This window comes from Poecile atricapillus, chromosome 22 (assembly GCF_030490865.1).
Source record: "Poecile atricapillus isolate bPoeAtr1 chromosome 22, bPoeAtr1.hap1, whole genome shotgun sequence".
Classification (NCBI taxonomy): Eukaryota; Metazoa; Chordata; class Aves; order Passeriformes; family Paridae; genus Poecile; species Poecile atricapillus.
The window spans coordinates 7,704,711-7,727,534 of record NC_081270.1 but is presented as its reverse complement, the minus strand read 5'-3'; the positions used below and the strand labels follow the sequence as shown (position 1 = coordinate 7,727,534).

The 22,824-nt window shown below is 47.5% G+C and overlaps 1 protein-coding gene across 5 annotated transcripts in view; it reads left to right on the top strand.

Annotated features, from left to right (window-relative positions):
- Positions 1–379: 379 nt before the first annotated feature.
- SPEN (spen family transcriptional repressor) overlaps positions 380–22,824 on the top strand; it is a 63,940-nt gene continuing 41,495 nt past the window's right edge. For all 5 annotated transcript variants that reach the window (XM_058855179.1, XM_058855181.1, XM_058855180.1 and 2 more), the window contains exons 1-3: positions 380–839; positions 16,742–17,062; positions 20,383–20,859. In XM_058855179.1, the coding sequence (XP_058711162.1) occupies positions 757–839; positions 16,742–17,062; positions 20,383–20,859 (881 nt within the window). In that variant the 5' untranslated portion in view covers positions 380–756. The remainder of the gene's footprint in view (positions 840–16,741; positions 17,063–20,382; positions 20,860–22,824) is intronic.

Below are 22,824 nucleotides of genomic sequence, written 5' to 3'. Positions count from 1 at the left end.
TGAGTCTCCCACTGTCACAATCCTAATTCTCTCAGGTCCCCGTTTCTCACACTCCCGGTCCCGGTTCTCGCAGCCCCCCAGTATTTTCCTCCCGATCCCGGTTCCCACATCCCCCCCCCCCATTCCCTCATCCCCCCGTTTCTCACACCCCCACTGCCCCGCCCCCCCGCGCACGCGCGCTCCCGCCCGCCCCCCCGCGCGGGGCGGGGCTCGCTCCCGCCCCGCCCCCGCCAGCCCCGCGGCGCGCGCCCCGGGGCGCAGTGCGCCTGCGCGGGGGCCCCCGTGTGGCGCTGCGCGAGGCGCGGGCAAGGGAAGGGAAAAGGGAAGGGGAGGGGGGGAGAGCGAGCGAGCGAGCGCGGCCGGGCCGGCGGAGCAGCGGGAGCGCGGGGGGGGAGAAGAGGAGGAGGCGGCGGCGGGGGCGCCGCGCTGCCGCTGCCGGAGGAGGAGCAGGAGGAGGCAGCGGGAGCGAGCGAGCGGGCGGCGCGGCGGGGGGAGCCGGCGAGGAAGCGCAGCCGCGGCGGAGAGCGAGCCCGGCGCCCGGCAGCCGGGCCGGCGGGCAGGGGGCCCCCCCGGCGGGGATGGTGCGGTCCGGCGGCCGGTGGCGCTGAGGGCGGCCGGGCCCCGCGGCGGAAGGGGCGGAGGGCGAGGCGAAGGCGGCGGCGGCGGGCGGCGAGCGGAGGCCGGCGGCGCGGCGCGGGGACAGGCGGCGGCAGGGAGCCGGGGCACGGGCGGCGGGCTCACCCCGCGCCGCGCAGCATGGTCCGGGAAACCAGGCACCTCTGGGTGGGCAACCTGCCGGAGAACGTGCGCGAGGAGAAGATCATCGAGCACTTCAAGCGGTGAGTGGGGAGCTGCGAGGGGGGCCCGTCCTGCCCGACCCGCGGTGTGGCGAAAAACGAGGGGAAAAACGTGGGAAAGGGGGGGTGGAGTGCGCGGGGACGGCGGTTCCCGTGGAGAGGAGGAGGAAAACAGCACTGTAAATAACCCGCGCCATGGCTGGATCGGCGCTGCGGCCGGAGCGGGGAAATACAAAAATGGCTAAAAATGGACCCGAAACGACGGAGCAGCAGCGAGTGGGGCTCGGCGGTCGGCACGGAGCGGATCCCATGCCGAGGATGTCGGGAGGCGCGGAGCCTGGCCGACTTGTTTTCCATTCCTTCTTTATTTATTTATTTTATTTTTTTTTAAATTATTCAACACTCGGACTTTTTTTTCTATTCATTTTCGCCTTTTTCACTGCGTTTTCCTCCCACCTGGAGCCGTGGAGGATGCTGCGTGTCCGTGGAGGTGCAGCGAGCTGTGGGAACCTAAGCGCCTGCAGCTGTGAAAACGTGACTCTGGGGAAAAAAAATAAAAATAATCACACAAACCCACGGAGAAAACACGGGATCCTGCACGCGGGAAGCGCTCTGGACTCCTTATATCGTGCTTGGTTGTTTTTTCCGTATTTTTTTTTATTTTTTTCTATTGGTTGTTGTTGTTGCTGCATAGGTTAATCCCGCTCATAAGGAAGTAGTAGCTGTTTGCATGGTTGGGTTTTTTTCCTCCTCCCTCCGTCTTTCCCTGCGAGGAGGAGGAGGAAGAGGCTTCTCCCCCGCCGCCTCAGCTGCACCTTTTTCCTGTGGAAATGCTCTCAAGCTGATGCACCCCCACGCTGGAAACTGGTTTTTAGGAAGAAAAAGAGGTAAAGAGCCTTGCACAGCTCATGGCCTCTCCAGGTGCTTTGCTTTAATCCCGCCAGCAGCAGAAAAAGAATGGATTTTGAAGCTTCCTTTAATCTTCCTGTGCTGGAAAAATGACGGAGTGCCCTTAATAATGAGTCACCATGGGAAAAATAGATGCGGTGACACCGAGGGGAGAAAAGGAAGGTCCCACTGCTTCTTCCCTGGTTTCTGGTTGTATGTTGTGGAAGGACTGGGGGTCCTCCATCCTCCTGGCCTCAGCTGCTGCAGCAGCCAAACCCCCATCTCTGCATTGTCATCGCTCTGAAATTGCCGTGTTTTAATCAAGCTTCACCTTTTTCCACCTTTATTGTCCCTCTGAGCCCAGCATTCGCCGCTTGGCCAACGCGCGGGATGGTGGATGTGTACCTAGGATGGTTTGTCGTGTCGCACAAGTCCAGCTTCAGTGAGCCAGTGCTGTACAAAGCCAGGTTTTGCGGGGAAAAGGCTCGCTCTAGGGATATTTGATTAATTCCAGCCAGAACTAGCTGAGGGAATAGGCGCTCCGCAGTGGAAATATGACATTCCTCGCTTCTGTTTTGTCCAGTCCTCCTCCTTTTCTAAGGTGTATTAAAGGAGGGAAAAAGTTGCTATGGTACTGTTGCTTGGAGATGGATGGGAAAAATGGCAGGCGCTGAATTAATTTTTTTTTGCCTGTTTTTACCTCGGCAAATTGTGATGGGAGGTCTGGGAAGGAGCTCAGTAGCCAGGCTTTTCTCCCTGTTTTTCCCGAGTGATTTTTGTGTTTGGATGAGGTTGATGTCACGGCAGTCAAGAGTTAAAACGCGCTTTAACCCTTCGGCTGCCGGTACTGAAGCAGACGGAGGGAATGACACGCCGCCTCCGAGTGCTGGTGGGGTGTAGCCAGTGGGATATTTGTGATGGGAAAAGGGCTGAGGGGTGAGCCTGGAGCCGGGGCTCGGTGTGGAGGTGCTCTAGGTGGACAATGGAGCACGGCTTCCTTTGTATGGCCGTGCTCGCCTGGGGGAAGGGACACGCTGCTCGCACGGCCTGGTGGGTTTATCCCGAGGGAAGGAAAGCGGCTGCCCTGCCGTGGAGGTGGGGAGGGGAAAGGAGAGGCTCCCTCCTCGGAAAGGACGCTGGAGCTGGGAGAGAAAGTCTTTTGGGATGGAGCGGGGCTTGGCAGAGCCCAGTTCCCACCCATCCCCCAGCCTGGGAATAGGGCGAAAGGCGTGCGAGGAGCCCGAGCCATGGGAGCCATGGCAGGGGGCAAGGTTTGGGGGAAAAGCGCCTGAAACCTCAGCTGGGCTGCGGCCGGGGATCGCCTCACCCTCCCCGAGCCTCTGTGCAGCTCAGCACAGTGTTTGTTTTTCCGCTGTGCTTGGGAAACACTGGCCTGCCCGGATGGAAGCCCATTGGCAGGGCTGTCCCTGCTGGGGGCGAGCTGCAGAAACAACCATCTTGTTCCCAAAGAGGCAAAATTTATAAAACTTAAAACTCCATAGGAGTACGGAGGGTTTGCTGTCTCTCCTTCCCCCTTCGCTTAACCATCCACTGTGGGAACCTTGCCTGGATTTGCAGCCTCACAAGGAATTCTGTAAAGGGCTGAATTGAGAATTTCGAAGAAATATATGTTTTTATTCTTTTTTCCCAAATGCTCCCGATTGGTTTGTTTAGTTTAGTGAGGTGAATGGAAATAACACTCCCTGCTGTGAATTCTTCTCTCAAATCAGAGAATACTGAAGCTGGTCTCTAGAAGCACTGGCTTATATGAGCAGTGCTGTTTTTTTCCTTAAAAGCCCTTTTAAAAATCTGTTTCCTTGATAGGAAAGGAGAGATTTTCCATGCATTTAAATGCATTGGAATTGTCTTTCAGTTTCTTACCCCAAATACTCCCTTTTCAAAAATTAATGCTCTGTATTCCCTTTCAACTGAGCTATTAGGGCACCCTGAAAGAGAATAGCAGCCAGATTGGAGATCCACTGTTCAGGTGGAATAAGTAGTGAATCCAAGTTATGACCTGGGAGATGTGGGCTCAGGGAAGTGGTGGAAGCAGTGGTTTGGGTTCACCTAATTAATGCTGGGAAAAAAACACGTTCACCATCACTGAAACAGATGCTCAGCAGCTTGCTAAATTTGCTTACTAAATATAGTAACAGTTGTCCCCAACACAAGTGCTGCCCTTCCATATTTTTTTCCCTCCCTATGTTTTCGTCCAGTTATCTGGAAGAACGTGGCTTTGTCCCGTTACTGGTGTTTCAAAGGGCAAAGAGGAGTAAAAGCCTCTTAATGACAGACCATGTGACTGTGGTGTGCAATATCCTGTGCTGGGGGAGAATTAAGGCATTCACAGTGGCAACCAAGTCCAGGAGAAACCCTGGATTTCAGGAAGCAAATGCACTCCTTGAAAATGAATGGAATATATTGCAGATCAAGGCAATCTTGGAGGAGATAAATAACTTTTAAAGGGTTTTTTTTGGGTGGGAAATGGGCTTCGCGTGGCTTTGCTGTGTTCCAGTGTCTGTCTCTCAGGAGATGCTTCAGATACTTCCTGGAGAAGTGGCTGGCATTTTAAACATAACTGCAAAAAACCTGCCGTGACAGCCAGTGTCTGTTTGTTTTCAGTAATTCCTAGAGAATATTCAGTCAGTTTGTGAGTAAATGTTTTGTCTTGATGGGTTGTAGTGTAAATTAGGCCTGGGAGGGTGGAATCTGTGCCTTCTGCTCCGTGTCACCGCTGTGGACTGAGGTGGGGTAGGGGAATTTTGGTAGCTCTAGTGCAGGCTGTGACCGGGTGAGGATGGTGATGGCCACTGCTGGTGTGGAACACTTGGAGGAGAAACTTCTCGTGTCAGACACTGGCAGGTCTTGCAGTGCCTTTCCATGGGAACTGGCTCGAGTCAGAAGGAATGGTGCTCCCAGTTTTCTAGTAAAGCTCTTAAATGTGTTCCCTGGCGTTTTTTGGTGATCACTGATTAATAAATCCTTGGATATCACTTGAGATGCAAACACATGGATGGTTATTCTAACTCAGCCCAACCTATACAGATCTCTATCCAGGTGTGTTTTTATTGTAGGAAAATACAGAAGTAAGGCCACAGAAGGAACTATTCCTGTTTTGTCTCTTGATTTGTGCCATTTTAGGTATTTTCACAGATGAGATAACTGCCTTTTTCAGCTCAGAGCTGTGAAGGAGGGGAGGGTACAGTTTATGCCTGTGTTTTACTGGAGTGATGTCTGGAATAATGGGTAGCATCAGAACTTGTTTGTGCTGGTTTTACAAACACTTCCAGTAATGTAATCCAGAGACCACTGGTTGGGGGATTAAAATAATTACCCAGAATCAGAAGGGGAGTGCACAAGGCAAGTTCTTGCAGTGGGTTCCAGTGAAAGTCACCCTCACAAGGAGTGTAGGTTGGTCACTCAGGTGGCTCACTGGGGTGGTGGTGGTGGTGCTTTTCCATCAGATCTTTAATAATTCTGTTGCTGTTACTGATCCACAAGTGCCCTCAAGCAGCACAGGCACAGTGTCCATGGCATCCTGGCTTGTTACCCAGCAGTGTCTGCCTGCAGCTGCCTCCGAGCCACCGAGGGGGCTCTGAGCAGGCTGAGATCCGTGGCTGCTCCGCATTCTGCTCTTGAGGTGGCAGCTGCTTGACGCCACACTGGCTGAGGAAATGGCTGGGTAATTATTTCAAAGAAACTTAATGAAAAGCCATGAAGAGTGTAGATTTGGACTAAGCTTCTATTAAGTGGTTTTATATGCTGAGCTGTGGTGGAAAGATAAGTTGATGTCACTTGGTCACAAAATTCTGTCATGTGCTGAGCCTGGTTGGCATTGTTTCTTCTCTGAAGTTTCTTCAAAGGTCCAGGCTGTGTTTAGTTGTGATTATTTGTGATTTGATGTCAGCAGCTTCTGTTGTTGAGCTGCTCAGAAGCAATGTTGGCTTTTGGTATTTCTTGCCCTTACTCTAAATTCCTTTGGTACAACAGTAAAATAATCCCTGCAGAGTACAAGAAAACAGATTCATATGTTGAGAATTTACTAGTCCAGTGAGGCATACAAAGGTATTAAATCCATTCATCAGGTCAGAATAGGAGATGAATAAAGGCTTAAATTCATTTTGTTATGGCCTTGTTGACTGTTCTTTTATTCTTCCTTGCTTTTCATAGGCCAGAAAGTCATGCCAAATTCCCTAGCAAATGACTTTATTGACATCTTAAGGTGTGTCCAAAATTAAGTCCTTGTCTTCATTGAGGGCAAAGATGCTGGCTTCCCATAAGAAAGGGAGTAAATATCTAAATGAGTAGAAGATGTTGGATGAGATGATGAGTCAGGCTGGACCTGGGGCTCCTCAAGAGCTTTGTTTTTGTGAGCTGATGTGTCACAACTGCAGCTTGTCTTGCTGTTGTGGTGGTTTCGCGCTGCTCTTGGGTTGTGAGGAAGAGAAGGAGATGCCCTTTTGCATGTGAAGAGGCGCCTGAGAAATAACAAACACCAAAACTGTGTTCTGAGGATGTGTGCAAAGGGAACTGAGTGGAGCTGAGGGTCACCCCTCCAGCTGCTTTTATGCTGCTGAAGGTTTCAGGAGAGCTGCTGTGGGTGTGAGTTGTGGAGCTGCTGCTGGCTTGGATGTGCTCTGGGTTTGTAGCTACCAAAAACAAGAACCAGTGAGATATTTTACTTGTGTTTTTTATTAAGTTCATTGAACTTGCTAAGGTCTAAGAACACCCTGAAACCAAAGACTGCAAGGACAAACATTCCTAAAGAATGAATTGAGGAATAAACTAGAGAAATGATTGCTCTCCATAATAAGATTCTGAATTTAGCTGCATCTTTGGCATGTTGATTTAGGAATGTTGTGGGAGGAACAGGAGCCTGAGGATGGAAATTCACAGTGTACAACCAGCCTTGGTGCTTTCCTTTGCTCAAGTTTTTGTGGTGTTCTGAAGACTCCTTGGACAGTTAATGAAAATCAGATAGAAGTTGCTTTTTTCATCAGCCAGGCTACAAGTCAGCAGTGTTTCCCACGTGGTGATTGCACATACACACACACTTACTTGGAGGTTTCACCTTTCTGCCTTAATGGCAGCTCAGATCTCCTGAAACCCATGTCCATCACTGTTCTGCAGCAGCACATTCAGAGGTGATGAAGGCTCCTGGACCATGAGTAAAACACAGCAACTGCTTTGGTTTGTGCATTTCCATAGTTATTGTTTAACCTGCTGACTCTCTGTAATCGTCTTGATGTTGTAGACAATAATGTTGGTTGTGGGTATGGTGAAATACACCATTTTTTGGCAGCAGTTGAGCTCAGGAAGTATCTCTTCCTCTACGTCCTTTCAGACTTTACAGCCCCTGGCTTGGCTGCAGTTAATTTCTTGCCTGCCTTGTGTCAGTCTGATTTTTCAGCTTAAAGGTGAAGCTGATCACTGAAACAGCATAAGACGAGGAAGCAGCTTTCCCAGCAGTTGTGTTGGTGTATTTGGTTGTGTGCTATATCCTTGAACCCTCTTGCTCTGGTAGTACGTGTTCTCCTCCAGATACAGCTCTGCTCGAGGCTTTGGTGTGGTGTCCTTTAAGTCAGCTCATAAAGCTGAGGTGTGAAATCTCACCTGTTGTTGCGATGAAACTCAAGTTTCCAGCTCAGCTTTGCAAAACCTTGACTTTGAGTTGCACTACAAGGAAAGCCATTAAAGTCTGAGTGGTTCAGGAGCTCGGCTCTGGAAAGTCCCAGGCTCTGGCCTGTGGAGAAAGTGCCTGGAGCGCAGGTAGTCACTGCAGACAAAACACACCCGAGTGTGTGCCAGGCTCTTGCCAGGCGCTTGTCAGTGGGGAATATTATTTTCCTTGGGCTGACACCTGGCTCACGCTGAGGATTGTGCTGCCAGTTGCTTTAGTCACAGGGACAAGCACTTTCTCCAGGGCCATGGAAGCGGTGAGTCACGAATTTGCACATCTGTGTTGGGTGACTGGCTGGTGTGGCAGAGCAGGAGTGGCTGCACTGCCTGGGAACTGCCTGCATTGCCTCCCTGCTGTCCAGATCCTAACCTGTTAGCATTGGTGAGCTTTTGTGGTTGGGGATTTGACTGAGAGTTCTTGGCTGATTTCTGTCAGAAATGAATTTCAAGTTGTTGAACCTGTAGGCTGAACTGAAGCTGGTCACTCGTTCAAAGCCAGTTGAAGCGTGAGGGGGAAGAGCAGTTCCATCACTTGAGGTGGTCTCAGAGACTGCTGACAGATGAACATTTTTTTTCTTCTGAAGTACCATTTTCTGGAAAGCATACAAAACCTTGGAGAAGAGCTTGTAAATGTCTGTTGCTGGAGAAGTGCGTACCAGTGGGACCAAAACTTCCAAAACTTCAAGATGATCCACATCTCAGGAGCTCTGCAGCGTGGCAGGGTGACCATACTGTTGTGACTCTGCATTTTCCTCCATCTGCTGCTGAATACGTGCAAAGCAGAGCTTGGAGAAGCAACAGTGAGATGGGGAATTACCCTTTCATGTAAGAATGAAAAAAAACTTGATTAATCAAGATATTCCCCTACAGTTGCGATGCAGCGTGTTCTTAACATCAAATCCAAACAAATCCTAAAATCAGTTGCACAAAAGAACAGGCTTGAGCAATTCCCGTGCAGAAAGCATTGAGCATAGCCTATCACCACTGGTGTTTTTGAAACAAATCTGCAGATTATGCTTTAAGCTGGAAGAAAAGAAAATGCCCTGGAGATGGAATTGGGCGGCTCTGTGTCTGTGTCTGTTCTCTGTGTAGGAACGTGACGGTGCGCATCTGTGGAGGTTGGGGATGAAGAATCACAGCTTGCCGTGCTTGAGACAACACAGCTGAACATGCAGAGTTCGTACATATTTCTGTAACCTTTCCGTGCTTCTACAAATAGTGATATTTATTCTGCTTGGAGAGCAGATTGAGGTATTCCTGCCATGTGTATATATATCTTCCCTAATCAATATTGAACCCATTTGCCAGTTTCAGCTAAACCTGAGGGCGAAGGGGATATTCAGTCTCAGAGACACGATGTTCCTTTGAGTTTTGTGAAAACAAGCGGTTTTAATAGAGGAGAGAGACCTGATTAGCGGCCCCATGGAGAGAAAAGCTGCAGTGAGAGCACAGCCCTTATTAGACATTAAAGAATCCACATGGGAAAGAGGTGTTCCTGACCGTGGGAAAAGCTGCAGTGGGAACTGGCAGTTATTGGACGCCAGAGAATTCGACCTCGAGACACGCATCCGTAAGAAATGAGTCTTCATTAGTTCTGCTCACAAAGCCACTTGGATTTTTTTTAATATTTTTTTTAATAATATATATACCAATAAGCTATGGGTGCTTCCATGCTTTTCCTGGATTGTTCCAAAGAAAAAACTCGGAGAAGTGCCTTAGTAGGAGACTGTGTCTGTGGTGGCTGGCTGAGGTGGCTGTGCTCCGCTTTCCCTGGCAGCTGCAAGTGGCTGATGTTGTGTTGAGCCTCTCTCTCTCTCTGCAGCGCGCTGGAGCTCGGGCTGGGCTGATGCAATGCTGGCTTCTCCTGCCGCTGCCGGCACTGGAACTGCTGACTGGGTGGGGAGGATATTAAATGTCGCCCAGTGAGATGTTGCACAGAGTGCTGAGAGGCGTTTTTATTCATCCAGCTTAGTGTAATCCCCATGTCCAAAGCATGGGTTTGGCTCCCCTGTGCTTCTCTTTTCCCTGGTTTGAAAGGTTGCCAGGACTCCTCCAGGGGGCTGTTCCGTGTCCTGGGGGTCTTACAGTGGAACTGGTCAGTATTGTAAGGAATGGGTGCAATGCACCTATATTCACATGGGACCTGATGCGTGTTGGCTGCAGCAGCTGATCTGTGGCAGAAGTGGTTGTCATGGGGGTTGCAGAAGAATTTCTTGGTGTCTTGACTCTTGAATGAAATCGTTGCTACCAAAAGTGACAACTATGAAAACACAGGTTTACGTATTTGGTTTCTTCCCTCTATGGTACATAATGATTCCATTTGTATATTAATACTTCAGCAGTATCCAAAAGGTCACTTTGCAATAAAGACATAAATAAAATGTCTTTATTAGGAATCACTCTTACTGGGGGTCTTAAAATGGAGCATTTGGCTGAGCTGTAAAGCAAGAGGCAAGCACTTGTTCCAGCATGGAGTTATCTCCAGACTATCTGATCTGTTGAGCGTGTTAAATACCAGAGGTATCAGGAGTATCGGTGAATGTGCCTATGCTAGCTTTTTAGTTTCCTACTTTGTCATCTCTTAGGGAGGGATTATGAGTGCAGACAAAGCCGGAGCTGTTTTCTGTGCGTGGCAGGAACACGTGCTGTATCTCATTAACAAAACCCCTGTTTGTAGTCGGGAGTTGGGAGATTTCCCGTTGAGTGCTGCTGGGGGCCAGAGGGAGCTGCCAAGTCCAGTGGGGTCTGGGTTTGAGTGTTTTAGGTGTTGGGGCAGGAGGGTAGAAATATGAACATTGTGCTCAGGATTCACCCCAGGATTGTCTGGCTGAGTTCTGTAAGCTGCTTGATTGTTTCTGCTTCTAAATTTTGATGTTTCCCTGAAGATCTTTATTACTAGAAGAAGAGCTGCAGACAATGCCCTGAAGAATGTTGTTTTTCTCCCCCCAAAGGTCACAGAGCCAATAAAGATCGCTCTAAACAGGTTTTAAAGCATCTCAGATTGTAATCTAGAAAATAATGGGAGCTTGGTAATTAGGGCATGTTTCTGAATCATTGTTGTCACAAGGGCTGTTCTTGGTGTGGCTCGAAAACCAGAGCTCCTTGTGATATGTGGAGCTTTTATTTTGCTTGGCACAGGGAAGGTGAGGGATTTAAAAGACGCACATCTCCTGGATTTGTCACTCATGGATGAGCTTTCCTACTTTGATCGTCCAGAGTGCTGTCCCAGCTACTCACTGTGTCTTATCTTTATAGACAGAGCAATTTATCTGCACCAGTGCCCCCAGCACAGGTGAGAAACGGGAGGAGCTGGAAACCATTGCCCAGCAGGAGATGATGGTATGTGTTGGCATTATGGAATCATGGTGGGGATGGCTGGCACAACTGGAGTGATGCAGTGAATGACTTCTTCAGAGGGAATTGGCAAGGAAGGAGAGGTGCTGGAGTAGCCCTGTGTGTTAGGAAGTGCTTGGATTGTCTAGAGCTTAGTGATGATGGTGACAGGGTTCATTGTTTATGAGAAAGAATGGTGGGAAGGCTAACAAGGCAAATACCCCGGTGGGAGTCTGTTCTAGACCTCCCAACCAGGAGACCAGTTTCATCTGAAGAGACAGATGAAATATCCTCTAAGCAGCTGAGAGAAATCTCATGATAACTTTTGTTCCTGTGGGGGACTTAACCATCCCAGGTGTCTGCTGGAAATACAGCAGAGAGGAAGCAGGGAGGTTTGTGGAGTGTGTGAAGGACACGGTTGGTGAGGGAGCCAGCCAGGACTTGCTGTCAGGTTGTCCATAGTAAATACTGCTCCTGGTCTGCCCTGAGTGCAGCTGCTGGCAGGCAGTCCTACAAAGTGAAATCATTGTGGCTCAACAGGTGACAGTTCCCCACATTTGTCAGACTTGATTTTAAGTGTAGTTTTCCAGGATGGTGGAATTCTGCTTGTTTCTATCAAGATTTATCTCAATGAATTGGAATGATTTTCGTCCCAGCCCCATGCATGCTCTTCTCAATGGTCTGTCCCTAATTTTGCTGTTTGCTGCACATTGGTTACTGTATTAATGAAACAGTCGGTGCAGTTTTGAGTGGTTTTTGTTTGGATGCCTTGGTTTTTCTGTGTCTCTCAATCCTCAAATCTTTCCTGCCAGGCATGTGATGATACTGTCAAATTTTGAGTAATGCTCTGCATTACTTGAGGCACAGTTTAATTCCAAAGACTTGTGCTGCTCAGGTCTGAAGGTAGTGAAATACCATCTTATATCACTCTACATATGAAATTCCCTTTTTTAAAAAAAATCACAAGTGTGTATATAAATTTTGTGGCATTAAAGCACGTGGCTATAATGAATATGAAGCTTGGAACATGGTGGGATATAATTTCCTTAGGATAAATGTGTTTGAACTGCTGCATATTTCATTTATTGTATCACTGCCCTTGTTGTGATCAGTTGTAGTGCTGTAATCTTTTCAAACACCAGTGTAGAGACACAAGTTCCCTTTGTGTTCCTGGCTCAGGAACTCTCTCAGTGGTGACCATTAAACACATTTAGTGACGGGTGCAGGCGGGAGGTGCTCACTGTGCAGTTCCTGCTGGGAGCTGGTGGTACTGGAGGCTGGTGTTTAGCTCCAAACGGGATTTCTGCAGGATAGCTGTCCCTGTGGCTCAGTGTCCTGCTGCTGGTAAGATCCCAGTGTGGTTGGTGCTGCTCTTTAGGGTCTTATTTTGCCTCATTATGGCTGGGAAGTGGCTGCACGTGCTGTTGTGGTGGGCCCAGTTTCCCAGGCTGTGAAATGAGTGTCCACGGTAGCAGAAGGCCCTGGAACTGAGGTTCATGGACTCCACAGACATCCATCAGCCTGGCTAAAATCCCCCTGGAGGGTGCTGGCATCCTGCTTTCTGGAGGTTTAGTATCTGCACACCCTGGATTTCCCTGTACCTGGAGCAGAGCTGCTTTGTGCAGGGGGAATGCAGGGCTGGAGTACCCCTAGCGTGGGGTGTTTGCATTGATTTGGTGTCAGGAGTAAGGAGAAGAGGCACAAACATCTGGTGAAGTATTATTTCAGGACACATTATTTTGTTATGAAATAACAACAAAGACAGAGGAATGTGATTGGCCAAGGAAAGCTTCAAGCTGTGCGAGCATTTTACTGAATAATGCAGGCTGGGGCTTGCTGGGGTTATATAATCACGGAGGAGGAAGGAGTTCGAGTGTGGCACAGCAAAATCAGCCGAGCTTTTCAGATGGTTAAAGATACCTGACTGCAGTCAAAGGGAACCTGAGTGAATACAAAATACTCGGGTGTCCTGCTGTATTGGAGCAGCTTGTCAAATCATGCTTCTAATGGGCAATGCAGAAACACACAGAAGAAGCTTCTGTGTTATTTTGGGTCCTGCAGTGTCTGTTACATTTAGTAGTACGTGGAATGGAGCATGGTGCCAGCTTCTAAATAAAAATGCTGTGAAGTTTCTTAGGCCAGGATGTAGCTGACCTGCAGAACTCTGCAGTGGTGAAGATGGGTGGGGGTGAAAGGTCTTCACAAGCTTGTGGGGAGCACAGCAAGAGAAATAGGAAGATTCTGTGATTTAAAGTGGGATTTGGTATATATTAAGAACAAATCTCCCTCACTTCAACCCACCTTTTCTTATCATGTACAGATCATCCTATCAAGATCCTAATCAGTTTATAGAATATTGCAACTAAACAGTAATGTTTGCTTACTACACAGTTACTGGCTGGTGTTCTCGTAGCCTGTGCTTTGTTTAGAATGGTTTTGCTGGGAACAGCAGGAGGAGTGTTTGGAGTGAGCAGCTGAGCTGCAGTGGTTTGTTAGAGCTGGGGAGATGAAGGTGCCGGTCCCTGGGGCAGGGAGGGCTGCAGGCTGTGGGATGCCTTTGGCTGTGCCTGGCTGCCATGTGGCTCCTGAGGAGGAGGAGGAACCAGCCCGGCTGTGCTGTCTCCTGCTTTGGGAGCGAGGGAAACATGCTGAGCAGCCGTGCCAGGAGCCCAGAGACATTTCAGCTGCTTCAATATAGAGGTGCTTTGATCTGCAGCGAATAAACCGATAATGCTTAAATTATGAATTCCTTTTCTTTGTCTGAAAAGCTGGATTAGCAAGGCTTTGTTCGAGCTGTGATTATTGGGCAACTTTTTTCTGCAAGGGCTGCTCGATGTGTGTTTACAGGCGGAGGTTTCTGCCGTGCTGTGCTGCTGGAGGGGCTTGGTGACATAACAGCTCCTGCACATCCTCGTCTCCTCTGCTTCAGGATGGACTGCAAACCTCCCCAAAAACCCGGCCTCAGCTGCCTTTGTTCCAGTGCGGAGCTAATGATTAATCTGCGGGAGTTGTGGACAGAAAGGCACTGAAAGGTTTTTGTTGGAGCGTGCAGTGAAGGGAGCTGAGCGAGGGCAGCTCTTTGTTTGTGTTGGTCTGGCAGGGATTGCGGAGCAGCCTTGGGAAGGAAGGGCTGAGGCACAGGTGGAGCGCTACAGGCGAGGCTTGAGAGGAGCTGTTCTGCCAGCGCTCCCAAAGGTCGTGGCCACGCCTCCCCTGGCCTTTTGTCCCCTCTTCCCAGCCCTCTGCAGGGACAAAGGTTGCTCCTCGGAGCGTGTTCATCTCGCCTGGAAGGTGCAGTGGCCGCCTGTGCTCCCCCAGCCCTTCAGCAAGTGTGCCGTGTTTCCCGTGTACCGTGACTGTGCTGCAGTGGAGCCATGTGGTGATGCAGCACTGCAGATCTCGCTGCTCTCCCCCTGCTCTCCTCCCGGCAGCATCTGCCAAGACAGGAGCAGCTCGGAGAGCCGCCAGTGGGTGCGGCCGGCCCGGATCGCTCGCACATTGATCCTCGCCCTGGGGACTGAGGGATGTCTGCAGCCCTTGGGCAAAGCTTCCCTGCAGCGCTCGGGGCTCTCTCCTCCCTCCTCGCTTTGCTTTCATCCCCCCTTGTGCTCCCTTTCTCCTCCTCTCGTCTGCCTCCCTCGCTTTCAGCAGAGGAGATTGCCACAGATTATCCTCAGGGCTGTCAGGGGTACGGGGCAGGACACCAAGGCACAGCGTGGATTTGTGTATCTGGATAACGGGGGATTAACAGGCGCTGTCTTGGAGTGCAGTGATTTAGCACTGTGGCTGCAGTGTGACACAGTAGTGGTCTCCCCCTCCATTTCTTATTTAGGAAAAAAAATAATTTAATAACCAAAGTACACTTCTTCCAGTATAAAAATTCATATTGGGAAGAGTCACACCTTTGCTGGGTGGTTTTTGTGGTAGGTGGGGACCTTATGATATTGGTGTTTTGTATCCTCTCTGCTTTCTGGGCAGCATGAGCTCAGATATTTGAACATTTTGAACACACTCTGCATCTTCTGCAGCACAAGAATGACCGAGTTCTGACTGTGTGTGTATAATGACATGTGTGTGGTAGGATTTCAGAATTAGGTAGTAATTGTCAAGGTGGGGAGCCTGCAGTCATTGAGACTCCAGCTCTGATGTCAGTGGCTGGCAGGGCTTCATGTGAGGTGGGCCATGGTGGCTGCACTCACAGGACAGCCAGGATTTTAGGGGTATTGATATTGTTATCAATAGTATCTTACCCTATTCTCCCCTGAAGATTGAAGGCAAATATGGGTTCATGTTCCAGAAAATGAACATGTAAACACAGTAAGCAAAAGGAAAGTGTGTGTTCTAAGCAGTCATTTTGGAAAGTACGTGGTTTAGATATGTGGGTTGAAGTCCATCTTTGTTTGCAGAGGACTGGCACTGAAACCTGTTCAAGGGTGATCCTAACTAGGATTCCTAATTACTTTCCATATTTTTTGTCACATTCATTTATGGCACAGACATTTTCTCAAACAGGTTCTTTCCTGAACCCAGAGCCTTACAGACTGGGAAACTGCCAAGAATTAACATCCCTTTGCTGTACCCAGGGGCACAAAGGTGACAGGCTCAGCCCTGGACAGCCGAGAGGCAGGAACGTGTCTCCTGCATGACCGTGTTTCTTCTTGGACAGTGCTCTTGTTTGTGCACACAGCCGTGTTCACTGGAGTATAAACCAGGGAAAAAAGGGCTCTAAATCCAAACCAGGTTACATGGAAGTGTAGTAGGTCAGGCTGGAATGAGAAGGCAGCAGTCAGCGAGGCAGGTTTTCAGATCGTATTTAAGGATTAGTCATCCAACAACAATGATGAAATTGTAAGGTGTAGCAAAAGGCAGGCATGAAAGCGAGGCAGCTCCAGGATCTGACAGCGTGTGTGCCTCAGCCTGGCGCTTGTATTCCCTTCTCCCTGCGTGTGTGCCTGAGCACAGTTCTGCCTGTCTAAGGTCTGTTTACATCTTCCCGGCCTTGTGCTGCCTTTGTGCATAGAAATTTTTCCACAATAATTCTCCATGGAGTTTACAAATACTTCCTGATTAGCTTTTTTATTTGTGTGTCCCTTTCCTCTATGTCGGCACATTCAAAAATACACTTTTTGCCTTTTCTTGTCCTGGATTACCAACTGCAGTTCAGAGCTTTTCCCTGGTTTGCTCAGAATCTTTTGGCTGAGCAATCTGAGCACCCAAACCTTGCAGTTGTTGGCTGTTAAAACGTCACTATGCTCATCCCACCCAGCTTGTCCTTTCTGCTGTGAGTGGATGCAAGTTATTTAAATATGTTTTTACATCTTGTTTCCTTGTGTACACAAACATGTTTGGGTTTATTTTTATTTTGCATAGACATTTACTCATCCATAAGTGCCAGTGTTGCAGTTACTTAACATACATTACGTAGGGTGGTGTCACATTCCCTCTGGCATTTCCCAGCTCCTGTTGGGCAGCTGGGTCTGGAGTGGGGGTGGGAGGCTGAACCCCAGAGCAGCTGGGTCTGGGGGTCCCTGCTGCCCTCGTGTCAAATCTCGGGTTTGAGATCAGGAATGAAGATCACAGTGCAGACTCTGGGTTAAATACCCAGATCAAAGTAGTGGAATTGCTGTGTCAAGGTCATTTGTCTCCTAAGAAAATTGTTGGCTGTCTGTATTTCTCTTTGTGACACGGTTTTGTTTCAATTGTGCCTCTTTAATTGTGTCAGACTAATGATGTGCAGGGTGCTCTGGTTGTGAACACCTTTCTGTTTCTTCAGCTGCTGCTGCTCTGTTGCTATAAAAAGGGTGATTGCATTGTAGATTCCTCACACTGCTAGAGAGGAGTTTAAGTGTAACCATGGAAAGTTTAAATGGCTTTTCCTCCTCTCCAAATGGCTCTTCCCCTCTTGGTGTCTACCAGTGATTGATTTTCCTGGCACAGGGGAAGGGGTGAATGGTTGGATGTTGATTTTGCAGGAGGCAATGTTATTAAACATGGTCTTTTCCCACCAGCACTAACGTGTGCGCTCTGCTTTGCTTCTCTTTCAGATATGGACGTGTCGAAAGTGTCAAAATCCTCCCTAAGAGGGGGTCAGAAGGTGGAGTGGCAGCGTTTGTGGATTTTGTGGACATCAAAAGTGCCCAGAAGGCACACAACTCTGTCAACAAAATGGGAGATAGAGACCTACGGACGGATTATAATGAGCCAGGAACCATTCCCAGTGCTGCACGGGGATTGGATGATACAGTTTCCATAGCATCTCGTAGTAGAGAGGTTTCTGGGTTCAGAGGAGGTGGTGGGGGGCCCACTTACGGCCCCCCACCATCACTTCATGCACGGGAAGGACGTTATGAGCGGAGACTTGATGGGTAAGTTCCAAGGTTTCTCTAGGCAGGTATTTTGTATTTGATATGGTGAGAAACACAAACTCGTATCTAGGGCCCCCAGATGGATTTAAAATTTTGGGAATTATCTATGTTTCCTATTTTGGGTTGGAAACGGAAGTGATTTCTATCCCAGTGGCTGGTACCTTGTGGATCCATAGAGGATGTGTCCTGCAGCTGGTTGGATATCTACCTACACTTGAAATAAGGTGGTTTTAAGATGGAAGATTTCCTTTGGCCAGCATCGATATTGGAGTTACTCTTTTCTAGAAGTAGCGATCCCATTTCTTGGATAATATTAAGGCTTTGCTGGATGTATCCCTGCTGCCAGATGGAGCTATCTTACTCTACAACATGTGGTGAAGTTCTCTGTGGAGTATCTTCGGAATACTAGAACCTAGAATTCGGTGAAAGCTTGATGCCTAGCTCTCAGTTCTCACTATATGCAGCGGGTATGTTAATTGGATTGTCACCACAAAATTCATAGTAGACTTTAATGGTGCGGCCCCTTGGATTCTACCGACAACACTTAGCCATGGAAATAACGCTTGGATGGAGAAGACCGAAGGCAGCTTGTGATGGTTCCATTTTGGATCTACATCATTTCCAAGTTATTGGGATTATTCTTTCTGATGGTATTGGCAAAAAGAGATGACGGACATTACTAAATTTTGGAAATTATAGTTTATTTTTTTTTTAAAGATGGGATAAGAACTACTGCCTTGAATTTATTGGATGGTATACAGTCAAGACGCCAGTAGCCATGGGGAGTGGATTACTATCTAGTCTCTTAAAAAGCTCTCTGCTGCTCCACATTAAACATACTTTAGCTTTAAGGACGTGGTGCTAATACCCGTTTGTGGATACACCAGTGAGACGTGACTGGGCTGGATGGTTACCAAGGCGGCCAGAGGATGCCTGCTGGCAGCAGCGTCAGGGCCCTCGGGCCTCGGGGGATCTTCTACCAGCTGCTTGATTCAGACTTAGGGCTGGAAATTAAAATTATGGATCTATTTAAGTGCCTTCTGTCTCAAGAAAGAAGTCTGGGGGTTTCAGAGTTACGGTTTCAGTCTGGGACTACTTCCGTCCAGTGGATTTTTTTTTTTGTGTCCTGTCACTAAGATTTTTTTTTTTTTTTTTCTTGTTGGTTCATCTAAAATATCATTTGACACCCTTGCCCATTAAGAAGGTGGATTACCCCTGTAAGAGGGGCCAAAATTGGGGAAGTTATGTTCACAATTCTCTCCCTAGATTTAATTGGGAATATAGGTCGTGTTCCCACACTTGGAAAAGGTTGGTATGTCCTGCCCTGTGTATATTAGCCCCTCTCCTAACCCAAGTCAAACCCTCTCTTTCCACTAACTCCAGTAGCACTTAGTACTAATAGATAAATGAAGAAAGCACTGTAGCCAGTAGCTGTTCAGCTCTGCTTCCTCTGTCTTCTGTGTCCTTCTCATGGATAAGGATTTGTTCTTTCTGTCAGCTCTGTAGCAGTAACCCGCTAGAAAATACTGCTTTTTCTCTGACCTCATTAAATCAGCTGTCACTGATTAACACTTTAGGATGCTAAATGCAATCGTTTGTAAAATTGTTGATCTTGGTCCTTCAAAAGGGGAAAAAAAAACCAAAACAGAGACACATTTCTGTGCCAGATTCTGAAATAGCTTTCAAAATTCCATTGTTGCAAGCAAGAGGTAATGGAAATAGAAATGCAACAATGAATTTCAAGCAGATGTAGAAGTTAATGACATTCTCTTGCTCTGGTTAAGTAGTTTTTCATATATAATTTGAGAGAAAAAAATGCAGGCAAGATGTGAGGGAACCCTATAGAAAGCTTGATATGAATTGCAGTTTAACAAGAGAGTGAATATATTGAGAGGATTAAGGATCTAGTGATTCATTGGAGAAGGAATGGAAGGCACTTCCTGAGATGGTAATCGAAAAAAGATTCAAATCCCATTTTCAGTTTATAAAAGATCCCTGAAATATTTCTGCCATTCGAACTAGGGCTGTGATGCAGGAGAGGAGGAGGAGGAGGCACAAGGCAGAATTGGGTTATTTGGATTCAGGGGATTACTGAAGTGACTCATAACAGATTCTGAAGGAAGAATCTGAGAGAGAAGGTTGAAGAAAAGGTTGAAATGTCCTTCATAAGATGGATAATTAATTTTTAAATTAACTTTGGCTACCCTGATATATTTAGAATTTTAGAAGTAGTTTTTAAATGTTCAATGTTGTAGCCATTATGGATCTTCCATTTTGTGGATGTAACTAAGATGTACCATCCTAGTACTTGTCTAAATTGGAATACTCAACTATTTGTAGTGTTCCTTTATATGTCAGTTTTATTGTCTCTTTATTTGAGAGATCACACTAACTCAGAACCTCACCGAGACTTTCTCAATTTAAAGTGTTTGAAACACTGAAATTAACTGGACTGTAACTGCTGGAAAGCAGCAGCTTGTGCAGATAGAAATTCTGTGATTGCAGCAACAGCAGCAGTCACAACAAAAACACCTCCTAAAAATTGGGTTCCCAGTCCTTCTGTAAGGTCTTAGTATGTTCTGGGGACCTTGCAGCATCCTTGCAGCTCCAGCATCGGTAATGGAGATGTTTCTGTAGTGTCCACAGCTTTTACAAGAAATGAGTGTAGCAATCTGGTCAAAGCAAAAATTCCCTCTAAGAGGGTGAAATAATTTAGAACAGCAACAAGAACCCCCTTAATTTTCTGGGAATTCTCTATGGGTTATGCCACCCCTTTTGAAAGCAGCTTCTCACCTCTGGGTCATGCTTTGCATGGAGGCTTTCATGGCTACAGCCCAATTTGTGAGGCCATTTTTGCAGAAGGATAATTACAAGAGCTGCAGTAATTACCAAATTTCAAATAAAAAAATTAATTTTTGAAGCTCTTAAGCAAAAATGGAGAGAAAAAAATAAGTTAATGATGATGTCCACAAACATGAAGTTTTTCTTGCTTATGGAATTTAAAAGAAAAAGAACAACTGAAATGAGGATTTTTGTGTGGGAAAGCAGAAATTTTTCCTGTGCAGGCAAGTTGCTGGTCATGAAAGCCCCATATTGTGATTAAACCAAAGTGATTGCTCAGCTTGATCGTATACAAATATAACTTTGGAGTCAAGTAAAACGTTTTGAAGTTTGTCACTGTTTGCTTGATAGGTTATTGCTGGTTAGTGGAGAAGCAGTCGCAACAATAAGTCGAGTGCTGCCGTGAATGTTTGCATGATTTGCTTTTAGTTGTGCCTGCCCCTTTCTGATGCGATATTTTTCCCCCTTCCCAAATGCAGGGCTTCAGATAACAGGGAGCGTGCTTATGAACATAGTGCCTATGGACACCATGAGCGGGGGACGGGCGGATTTGATCGGACGAGACATTACGATCAGGATTACTATAGAGACCCTCGGGAGCGGACCTTACAACACGGGCTCTATTACACTTCTCGGAGCCGAAGCCCAAACCGTTTTGACGCTCACGACCCCCGATACGAACCTAGGGCCCGGGAGCAGTTTACATTGCCCAGTGTGGTACACAGGGATATCTACAGGGATGACATTACACGGGAGGTACGAGGCAGAAGGCCGGAGAGGAACTACCAGCACAGCCGGAGCCGGTCGCCGCACTCGTCGCAGTCCAGGACGCAGTCCCCGCAGCGCCTGGCCAGCCAGGCCGCCCGGCCCGCACGCTCCCCCAGCGGCAGCGGCTCCCGGAGCAGATCCTCCAGCAGCGACTCCCTCAGCAGCAGCAGCAGTACCAGCAGTGACAGGTAGGTCCCTGCACGGGTCCTTTCCTGAGCTGGGAGCCCGAGCTGTTCCGTGGCAAAGCTTTGGTGGTTGATGTAGAAGTGAAATGGAGAAGGGCTCGGTTGGCAGCAGGGGTTGTGTTCCGTGATGGATCCGTGCAGCGCCCGTGAGATGGTGGCTGGGCAGAGCAGGGATGTGCAGACACAAGGCCTTGCTGCCTGTGTGCCTGCAGAATGGGGTCGCTTTTATTTGCTTCAGTGAGAGGAAAAGCAATTTCTAAGGTTTTTATTTTACAGACCACACTTCAACATTTGGGAAATGATGAGTGGTATTGTTCTGACATTCACAAGGTTGATTTGTCACATTCCCATTTTTCCTCCTGCTGCCTCACAGCAAAAATTGTAGGATTGGAAGACTTAAAAAATAACCCAAGTTTGCCATTCCTGGGGATGTGTTTCCCGTGTCCTTGGTTCTGCAATAGCTCTGTATTTGCGTGGCTTTACAAAAGACCTACAGGGGAGAAAAGAAGGTGTTAGAAAATCACTGATTTCTTTTAATAATTTTTAAATTCATGTTGAAGTGCCTCTCTGGTATTTGGTCTTTTAAGAGTAAATTCACCCTAAGAGTGGAAACCACAAAGCTACAGTTGCACCCATAAATGTTTTATGCTCTTTGGCGAAGAGCTCTGCTCTTCAGGAGGGTTTGCAGAGTTGGCAGTGTTTCCTTTGCATACCAGGTCTTTTCTAAAACTAAAAATATTCATTAAGTAAATAAGTGTACCAGTAGAGTGTTTGATTTCACAAAGGCCTGGAGTGCCAGGACAAGGGGGAATGGCTTCCCACTGCCAGAGGGCAGGGTCAGATGGGATTTCGGGGTGGAATTCCTGTGTGTGAGGATGCTGAGGCCCTGGCTCAGGTTGTCCAGAGCAGCTGTGGCTGCCCCATTCCTGGAGGTGTCTGAGGCCAGGTTGGAGACTGGGCTTGGAGCAACCCAGGGGTGGAATTAGGTGAATTTCAAGGTCCCTCCCAGCCTGTTGTAGGATTCTGTGATAACACTGTGAATGGAATTTCACCACTCTCTGACCAAGGGAATTATTCTCACAAAGTCTTACCTTGAATGTGGAACCTCCTGGAAGGGTGAGATGGGCTGACACTCATGGAAAGTGTACAGAAGGGAAGATGAGGAAATCAGTGTCTCCTCTTCTGACTGCCCCACCCACCTCATGTCTAAAGAACCATGCAAGGATTTATTTACTTCTTTTAATTATTGTTTGCTCCTCCTGGATTTAGAAATCCAGGTCCTGTCTCGGCTGGAGAGCAGGTGGAGATTTAAGACAACTTTTAGGCTGCTTTAAGCACTTGTTTATTTCCAACACCTCTCTCAATGAGAGCCTTATTATTGCTTGAATAAAGACAATCCTTTGTCAAAGATTTTTCACAATTATTACAGCTGAGAAAATCTATGAGACTTCCAAAGGTCTCAAAAAAATCCTGCAGAAAATGGATGGAGGAGGGCTGGTTACATTTAAGGTTTAATAAAAAAATCTCAAGCAGGGGAAGAAGAAAAAAATCCCTAAACAGAGTGCTTCTCTGCTCCTTGTGGAATGAGAAAGGCGTCCAAGAAACTCGTAATATTTATAAAATGTCATTGTTGGGATGTTGAGGCAGGATGAAATTCTGTTCTGAATTTGAGAGGACTGAATATGATCCCACTGGAACCAAGTTTTAAGATTTAACGAGAAGAAAAGCAGTGTCTGCTGTGCTCGAGCATTTCATTTTCTTGGCAATTTCTAGTTGTAATAATGGAAAAGTAGATGATACTCTGGGAGGAAATAAAACATTTTTTTCTTATTAATACAATGAAATCAAACTCAGTCGAGCAAGTAATGGAATCTGGTGGATTGTATATTTAATTTTGAAGGATCAGAAAAGAGTTTTACATGTTCCTCAGCAATCAGTTAGATAATAATAAACATTTAACCCTCTCTT